Source organism: Macrosteles quadrilineatus, unplaced genomic scaffold (genome assembly GCF_028750875.1).
Source record: "Macrosteles quadrilineatus isolate MER2022 unplaced genomic scaffold, UCM_ALF_1.0 Scaffold_9__3_contigs__length_116548681, whole genome shotgun sequence".
NCBI lineage: Eukaryota > Metazoa > Arthropoda > Insecta > Hemiptera > Cicadellidae > Macrosteles > Macrosteles quadrilineatus.
In genome coordinates this window covers 53,814,104-53,824,300 of record NW_026542602.1, presented here as the reverse complement: position 1 = coordinate 53,824,300, position 10,197 = coordinate 53,814,104, and the positions used below count along the sequence as shown (strand labels likewise).

The following is a 10,197-nucleotide window of genomic DNA, read 5'->3' as shown; positions in this document are numbered from 1 at the left end:
TTTTGTTTTTTTTGTAAAATGTAAATAGTTAGTAAGAAATAAAAACATTTTCCAAATTTGATCAAAATATGTTCATAAACAAGCAAACTACAACAGTTTACTAATTCTCCATAAGAATAACATGGGAATTTTCAATTTTCAATTTTTTGGAATTTTCTCCGTAACCATTAGGCGCATAATAACGCTTCAATATACTAAATTATTTGTTTTTTAAGCTCCACAAAATGGTTTGGAAAGAAATTGCTAAATTTTCTGTTTTTTTGGGTCAAAATGAAAAAAAACCTATTTTTACCCCATAAAACCCCCCGTAAACCCCCGTTCCCATGGTCCGATCATGCTGGATCGCGAACTTGTTCGAATAAACGTACGTTTACACGTTTGTACCAAATTTCATCAAAATCGGATCATTTTTGCTCGAGTTATCGTGCTGACGGACATATATATATATGAATTTGAACGGATGGTGTTTTTGGCCTCTAGGGACCTCAAAACGAAAAAAAATCGGTCCCGCGTCCAGGTCTTACCATGAGTACTACGATGAGTACTATGGTAATAGCTTATTCCCTATATGGGAAAGACCTTGAAATATAGTTTATTAGCCTGACTAGTGGTAGACAGGATTGCAATCAGGGAAGACGAAAAGAGTTTCTGCAATGCAACAACTGACACCATCACATTAACCTGCACCTGAGGTCAAGTGGCCCAACCCTAATTTATTTTAACATGTAAGAGATAAGACTCATGATTTTTATGAGTATTGAAATTAGTTAAAAAGCAGAGTGGTTGGTTACAGGCAATGGTAATCCTGGAAATTTTATTGGTATACTACGAAACTCTGCTGAGAATTGTTTAATATATGAAATTTAGTAGTAGGTAACTATAATAATATGATGCATACATCAAGCAAGATGTATTATTTAGCCTGATCCTTGTCCAGACCAATATGTTGACTCTTGACTATACAAGTCTTCTTTACAGTTTTACATAAACAACTGACTAATGCCATAACTTAATATTTACAAAACAAATACTGTACTAACAGATAATTCTTGCACTACTCTACTACTCATTTTTTATAGCCTAAACCTTTTATAGCCTTTTTTTCCAACCTTAATTTTTAAAATCAATTAAAAAAACAAAATATTTTGTATATTGAAATATTGTTGTAAAATTAAGGGTTACAGAAAAATCCCCCAAAACTATACTGTATGTAGATTAAAAATTCCCCAGGTTCACTTACTTATTTATTTTTATTTTATTTTATTTCATTCCATTCCAATGCTTCAAAACAGGTGTAACCCAATTACATTGCAGCATTAATATATAACAAAATATTCCTTGACATGCATGATAAATAATCAGGGCCGGACTTACCTATGGGCGAAGGGGGCGAGCGCCCGGGGCCCCCGGGCCAAGGGGGGCCCCGACAGGGGCCCCCTTGCACAGTAGTTTTTATTAATAACTTTGAAAATTGATCAGACACTTACCACATGGCCTTCTTTTGTAACAGCTTTATTTTTATTTTCGTTATCCTATATTTTAGGTTATTGTTAGGTGCATTTTAAGGCATTACTAGGAACAAAATTCTTGACCCTAAGGGACTTTTCCTCAGAGTTGCACTGGGCCCCACGCTTAGGCCTGGTTTACACGAGCATATGTGCTAGGCTGTGACGGACAAGTTTCAGTTACGAAGCCGCTCGCCCGAACGTACGGCCGCGGCGAATGAGTTGAAGGGGCCCCGCGCTTGGGGCAAAAATACAATAAATATGAAAACTCTTGTCCCAACGTAGAACGTAACTTGTAAAATTGTGTTGTGTTAAATGGAGATTCACTGGAGTTCAAATACTTTTAAAAATAAAAACATTGCTCCGCTTATGTTTTATTAAATGTTATTCTTTTCTTTTACCTCTAAGTAGGCCTATATACCAATCAGGATTTTAAGGAGTAGAAGTATATTATCCATTCAATTTAAAGGTTTTGTAAAATAGTATTTAATTAAGTTATGCGTCAAAATTTTTATCTCTAATTTAGTCTTTGGAGTCAAAATCATACAGCGCCAGTAAGATTTTTAAAATCTATATAGACACTTTAAAACAACTAGAGTCGTCTGACTGATGTTAACAAAAAATTACATTTATTGGGAGTGGGCGAGCATTGTCGACTGAAATCGTAAACAAGCGATAAGCAGCTGCAACAATAAATAATAATGAGCTGATAAGGGATCCTGTGTAGTCCTGTCTGTCTCACGCACGCGCATACACACACATAAAATGCCTTATCGCCTATCCAAAACAATTTAAATCACTTTACTCCCATAGTTTGTCCTTTGAAACTAGTGGTCACGTCAAGTTGGTTGAAATTGTCTTAATTTTGTGTTATTTTATTGTAATTCTGCAAACTAACAGTACAAAAACAAAGCTGAAGTGAGTAATGCTGTATTCAATGCGATGTTTGTGTTGTATTAATCGATATTGGATCAATTTAAACATCTTTCAGTTACTCATATAAATAGTTAGCTTGTGAGTGTTTATTAGACATTGCAAGATTTTGCTCGTCAATAAAAAACTCAAACTTGAAAGTCCTCAATGGTACTTTTCATGCTAGGACTTTAACATATTATAAAAACGAGAATGCCATATGTACCAAAACCATTATGAAAATAAAATAATCACACCTATATTGTAGTAATATTGAAAAATCATACAAATTGACGGCAATAATCGATAATTTAAATACGTAATAAACAAAAATATATCAATACTTCTAATCTAAATATATTATGGTAGCCTACCACGCTACCATACCAAATATGCCGACACTGGTACTACAAAGCAATTGAAACATTTGGTCAGAGTTTGTTTAAATAGTGAATGCAAGAGATTAGGTTTCAAACATTTTTATTTTTTGTGTATATAATTAAAAGATGCTGTATATAAAAATATTTATATTTTAAGAACGATTTTTGATATAGAACTTATTGCTTATTTGGCCTTAAATTGCTCTATTTGAAGCCTAAATTTAGAAAATTTTCCCGGAGGAGGACCCCCCTTTGGCTTGGGGGGTATTCCATGCCCCCCAATCCCCCCGGAAGACCCCCCAAACTGAAATCCTAGGGCCCCATTGGAAAATTTGCCCGGGGCCCCTGAAGTCCTAAGTCCGGCCCTGTAAATAATTAAATATAGACCTATAAATGGATGTTGATCATACCATACTCTTTTTGATCAACAAACACTTTTTCCCTTTCCCGTAGCAGCCTAAGAGCTTGTTACATCTAATGTTATTTAAATGTAACTGGTTTATAGGAATAGTTGACTTAAAATCCTAACTTACTAATTGGAATTTGCTTAGTCTGCAGGTTTGCTGCAGTGTGGATATTTTACAACCAAAAAATATCAAAATTGACCTGGAAATAAGATAAACAAAATTATGTCAACACTAGTGTTCAGTTTCGCTAACATAATAAATATTATACTTAATAATATTTTAGCACATAAAGTACCTGCACATAAGAGCAGTATTCAATCAAATAGATTAATTCAATAAAATTGTTATTTGTATTGTTTTGTTGTAACATATTTCCTATACTTTCTCCAGTTTCTTGAGGTCTTGGACTTTGGTGGGGTAAACAGGTTCAATCAGTGCTATATCCACAAAAATTTGAGGGTTTGGAATACTTTTCATAAAAGCCATTGAGTAACTTTATAAATAATTTTATAAATAATTATAATAAACTTATAATAACTTATAATAACTTATAAAAAACTTATAATACACTTATAATAAACTTTATAAATAATAATATAATGACACTTTCAAGTATTTATATTTTTAATAATTTAGTCTATGTTAAACAAAACATTACAAATTTTACTAAATGTCACTCAATACATAACCACTCAACTAGACAATCAAACAACCTGTACATCCCACCAGTTAGACTTTCAAAATTCACAAAAAGCCATAAATATTTACAATTACAACTTTTTAATAAACTTCCCATTCTATTTAGAGAAATTGAAATTGATAACATAAACCTTTTCAAATCAACATTATCAAGATGGCTAATTAGCAAAGCCTTTTTTCTATAGACAATTTTTTAAACACAAATGATTACCTACTCTGAACTCTTAACACTATTGGCCATTACGAGGCAGCCTGCATGACCAAAAATCTTTTACAAATTTCCTGAATATTTACAAATTGTTTAGTTTTGAAGTACTATTTACTTAAGTTTTTTATAAATTTGTGTAAGAGCATTCAATCTTAGAATTTTAAATTTAAATATTAGGCCTGTATGTACAGTTTATGTAACAAAATGTTCAATGTTTCATAAGATGATATAGATTTAAGCATGATGTCATATTTGTTTCTGACGTTGTCTATTGTAATTTTATGTTGCTGAATGAAAATAAAGATTATTATTATTATTATAACTTTCATACAAAATGTTGTAGACAAGAAAGTTTGGGTGAGTCGGTTGCTCAGTCGGTAGCGCCTTGAACTTTGGGCTCAAGACAGCAATCGGTTCAGATCCTGGTACCTGAAGCAACTTTTTATCAGTACAATTATTATCAATTATTTAAGATGGGGACGCCACTATGTGCGTATTTTAACCCAAATATGTGTGAAGGATGAGTGTAGAATGAGTGGCGCGATCTTGTAGTCTTGTTAGTGACTAAGGCCGACATATTCCTTAGACACAGCTGTTAATTAATAGCCCATACAGCTAATGGCAACTAAGGGACCGTCAGTTTATAGTGGAATCCGAACCACATTTTTCCTTGTAATTAGAGAATTGGTCTAATTATCAGGATAGTACTGCAGATAGTCGTAGTACTCACTAGTGTGGACGTTAATCCACACCAGGGAGCATCGCATTCACAGTGCATGCCTCTAAATATACCACAATTCGTGACCTCATAGTAGCTGGATTACAGGACGACACCACCTGTCCCAGTCACTTCACCTGTGAACTGTACTGGCTCACTCCTTGCTTTGCTCGAACCGTCCCACACACTAGCCTCTGTGACCCATGTGGACATGCAAATGCAAGGAAAAGAGGCTGCCAACCTAAAAAAAATATTAATCTAAATTTATATTTTAAAAAAATGCATAAGGTTATATCAGTTGTCTTCTCTTTGTTACAGGCGGCTTTCTACGAAATACTAAATGGTCTCTGGGTTCGAAACGGACTGCAGATTAAAGGACAAGCTATGACCTACATCCAGTGTAACTTCTGCAACTCCATGGTCGACGCAGACATGTATCTTCTGCAGATCTGCGCGACACAGATCCCCGCAGACACGTACATACAGACTGTGATTGACAAGTAAGTGACATTGTGGGATTGAATCTTATATAGCTTGTAAAAGGTTCTAAAGAGATGTTTTAATTAAAATTAAATAAAGTAAATACATGGTATAATGCTAATTGCAGGGTATTGTCAGGGTATAATTTTAGACAGAACACCGTGGAAAAGTGTTTAAATTTTAAATTGTCCTCTCCTGAAGAGAATACACTTAAAAAATGTTAACGTCTTTTTAGAAAATTTTTTTCTAAAATAGTTTTTTTTTTAAGTGTGTTGTACTTAAAATGTTGAAATTCATAAAATGTTATTAATTTCTTTATTGATTTTTTTGTTGTATTTCTGATACTTATATTTTTATTAATCGAAAAGCGGTTATAATATGACGAAAAGAATACAATTTTATACGGATTAGTTATCAGTTTTCCTTGTTAGGATTAAAGCAGTTGGTAAATGGTGATCTTCTAGTCAAATAAGTGTTTTTCAAAAAAATATTTGTAGTTCTACGATTAAATATTGAGCTACCAACTCATAATTAATTAGTATATAACATTAATGCATGTAAATTAAGCTCAGAAAGTAACACTAATTTAGTGGTCTCTATGTATTAAGTTTCCCAGTTGTATGTGTTACCCTCAACCGGATTAAACAATGTAATTTTGAATATAAAAAAAAAATTATCTATTTGCAACGTACCCACTCAACCATTAACACCTACTGAGTATTTTGTCAACCACAATATACCAGGATTGAGCCATGAATTTTTTGATTAAAATTTTTAAAAAACAGAGTGGATAGTTCTGCTTTTTGATTCCTCAAAACTTGCAATGCCAGTAGCTTTGGGGAGTCCTTACACTGCTCCATTTGAGAGCTACAACGCTGCCTAAACTGTGTCTGTACCCTGCGTAAGCCTCCAGTTACCAATCAACGCTTCAGACAATAAGTAAACTTGACTGTGAATTCTATTCTCAAGATTGAGTGGGGACTTCTTACTGTCTCGTATCTACCACATACAAGTGTCTACATGTGATGGTGTGTTGTAGGTTCCACATCAAGGAGTGGCTCAGTTTTGTGTCCAGTCCAATGAGTGACACCAACACAGCAGATTCTGAGTCCGAGACACCAATGCTGGAGAGCTGCCTTACGTTTCTGGCGTCACTCATCAGCCTAAGAACAAACCTAGGTAAGTTAAGTGTTAGAGCGAACCTAAGTTTTACCAAGACAATGAACAAGCCTAAGTAAGCCTTATTAAGTGTAAGTAATATTAAATTATCACCAATTAAAATGGGGACGCCACCTCTATAGGTGCGTATTTGATGTGAAGACAATGTTATGTAATTATCAAGACTTGAAACCAAACAAATTGTAAGATGAATGGAACTAGGTAATTGAAAGAACTAACCTAGGTAAGTCTAAGAAACATCCAAGAAATAATAAGTGTAAGAATCGACTTAGGCTACTGGGTATGTTTGATAAAGTCTAAGAGCCAAAATGTATGTTTTAATGTGTTGTTTTCAGTTTTTAATACTTGGTAAGCACTTTCCCTGTAACATCAATACAGATATGCCATTGGTATTACATATTGTGAACTACAGTCTTCAGTATTTTGAAGTCATGAAGTCACACATTTACCTTCAGTAAACTCATAATTCTCTAATACAATGTCAATAACAACAATAGGAACAAAATCGTAGTTTGAGGCTAAGTTTGAGGTTTACTAAGGGTTGTTGTGGTTGTTGCAGGAGCCAAACCGTGCGCATTGTCACAGCTGGAGATGGTGACACTGCTGTGTATGTGTGACAAAACTCACAGTCAGCTGATGGAGTTGATGCCAGAGAGATGTGGCACTGCGCAGAGCCGTGACTTTGAATCTGTACTGCAGGAGGTTAGTGTAGACTTTAATACATCCTTTCTTGCAGAATGTGCCAAATTTAACACGTTGACTGCGCGCACCGACTTTACAGGCGCTCCCCAGTGGCGGGCGAAGCCCCGGCGCGCAACCGAATCAGCGAACGCAATTGGCATTCAAATATTTCAGTCTGACGAATCACAAAAGAGCAGTGGTGACTGTGCTGCGTTACCCCGAGAGTGGATGTAGTTCACTGAAACACCCAAAGGTAGCAGCACTGCACGGATCCGTATCCAGTGTCTTTGTAATGTGGGTTGAAGAGAAAAAATCCCCAAAACCGGGACAAAAGCATTGCCAGACAGGACTTTACGGGAAATTTTAGTACCAACCTACACCAAAGTAAAGCTCGCATTCTAAGCTGGCAGGCTAGCAACGATTATAACGTCTCCGTCTGAGGCTAAGCTCACACTGACTCAATATATAGTCCAGGAGCTGAGGGGGGTTGAGCATGCATGAAAGTAGTACGCAATGTTATTGCTGATTATTGTAATATGGACTGTGGTGATCAAAATTACGTATGTTGCCTATTTCAAAAGTGGTCGATAAGGTGGGGGGGAGGGGGCAAACATGGCGGTTTGCGCTATGCGTTAAAACGCTGATAGTTCGAAAACGGTAAAAGATAGAACATCGGTTAAAACGTCGTTGTAATCCTAAACATGTGGACAACAATAATGGTCATTGGGTCCGAGGTCGTATCTCTATAAATAAACAAGTTATTGTATAAAATATGTAAAAATGGACTTTTCATGTAGATTTTTTACCGAAAGTAGAATTAATTTGTGAGTGTCGCAAAGAAGTAATATCAAATATCTTTGCTGATAGTTGTAATATGGACTGTGGTGATACAAAATACGCATGTCGCTTACTTTTCAGGTGGTCGAGAACTTGGGGGGAGGGGGGCAAAGATGGCGGAACGCGCTATACATCGAAATGACTGTAGCTCGAGAACGGTACGAGATAGGACATCGGTTAAAACGTAGTTTTAATTCAAAAAATATTACCAATAGAAAAGGTCATTGGGTAAAAAGTCGTATCTTAACTAATAAAAAAGTTATAACAATAATAAGTTTAACAAAATCTACATTGTACAGCTATTTTTTTCAAAAATCGTATGGATTGTTGATAAATAATAGTGTAATTACTTAATTACTTGGCTAAATATTAACTAGATGCATTTTCTTATAAGAAAAAAATATATTATTACGAATACATATGGTTTAAAATGTAAAACACGGCCTCCAAACGCCTTGGGGTTCGTCCGTTAGGTTGCGTTATAATTGCTGCTGTTTTTAAAATAATGATTGCTTGTATTTTGTATTTCATTATACACTGAGTATATAAATGAAATAATGATAAATAAATAATCAAACAAATAAGATAATAATTAAATATGAAATATAATATATAGTAGTTTAATTCCATTGTAAATATAAACACCATAAACTTTAAATTTCTTGACCGCTCTCATGCATTAATTATATATAGATGTATATACATTTGTATCAAAGAAAATATTTACAATTTTTTATTTGTATTACAGGTGCTAAGAGAAATTAAAAAGGTACCTAGTTAAATTCAACAAATAATATGAACAACCAGTGTAATTGTTATGGATAGAATGAAGAGATTTGCCGTATTTTTTATTATAAGGTATTTACTTTTGTAGTAATGTTTTTTTTTTCATATAACTGTATTAAATAAGAATCTGTTACATAATCATATTGTAATAACCTACAACATTATAATAATTAAAATTGGATTTGTAGTGGTAGTCTGTATTATGCTATTGATTGCGGCGAAACCCCAAGTATTATATGTAGTTTGGAGGCCGTGTTTTACATTTTAAACCATATTTATTCGTAATAATATATTTTTTTCTTATAAGAAAATGCATCTAGTTAATATTTAGCCGAGTAATTAAGTAATTACACTATTATTTATCAACAATCCATACGATTTTCGAAAAAAATAGCTGTACGATGTAGATTTTGTTAAACTTATTATTGTTATAACTTTTTTATTAGTTAAGATACGACTTTTTACCCAATGACCTTTTCTATTGGTAATATTTTTTGGATTAAAACTACGTTTTAACCGATGTCCTATCTCGTACCGTTCTCGAGCTACAGTCATTTCGATGTATAGCGCGTTCCGCCATCTTTGCCCCCCTCCCCCAAGTTCTCGACCACCTGAAAAGTAGGCGACATTCGTATTTTGTATCACCACAGTCCATATTACAACTATCAGCAAAGATATTTGATATTACTTCTTTGCGACACTCACAAATTAATTCTACTTTCGGTAAAAAATCTACACGAAAAGTCCATTTTTACATATTTTATACAATAACTTGTTTATTTATAGAGATACGACCTCGGACTCAATGACCATTATTGTTGTCCACATGTTTAGGATTACAACGACGTTTTAACCGATGTTCTATCTTTTACCGTTTTCGAACTATCAGCGTTTTAACGCATAGCGCAAACCGCCATGTTTGCCCCCTCCCCCCCACCTTATCGACCACTTTTGAAATAGGCGACATACGTAATTTTGATCACCACAGTCCATATTACAATAATCAGCAATAACATTGCGTACTACTTTCATGCATGCTCAACCCCCCTCAGCTCCTGGACTAATATTTCTGTTGGCCTGGTGCCGACTTTAGTCGGCGCGCGCCACCTGGGAGCGCTGGCGACGCCGACTAAAGTCGGCACGCGCGGTCAACGTGTTAAAATAAACAACCATTGATACATGTGGACAAAAAAAAAAATTTGTCATGCATTTATAATTTGAACCGTATAAAATATTTGCACGTAATATGTTTGAATAAAATTTTATCTGAATTTTGATAGGGTCTAGCACCCTCCAGATTGAAGTTTCCAGAAGAGCTCAGCTATTGGTTGATCAAGAACTTAAAACAATTACATTCAGAACAAATAACTTGTGTATTTTTTGTTTGTGAGCAATAAATTGCAGT

At 34.5% G+C, this 10,197-nt stretch overlaps 1 protein-coding gene across 2 annotated transcripts in view; it reads left to right on the top strand.

The window, feature by feature from the left end:
• LOC129004332 (E3 ubiquitin-protein ligase Ubr3-like) overlaps positions 1-10,197 on the top strand; it is a 77,118-nt gene that overhangs the window by 50,935 nt on the left and 15,986 nt on the right. For both annotated transcript variants that reach the window (XM_054432886.1, XM_054432885.1), the window contains exons 11-13: positions 5,148-5,329; positions 6,349-6,488; positions 7,048-7,190. In XM_054432886.1, the coding sequence (XP_054288861.1) occupies positions 5,148-5,329; positions 6,349-6,488; positions 7,048-7,190 (465 nt within the window). The remainder of the gene's footprint in view (positions 1-5,147; positions 5,330-6,348; positions 6,489-7,047; positions 7,191-10,197) is intronic.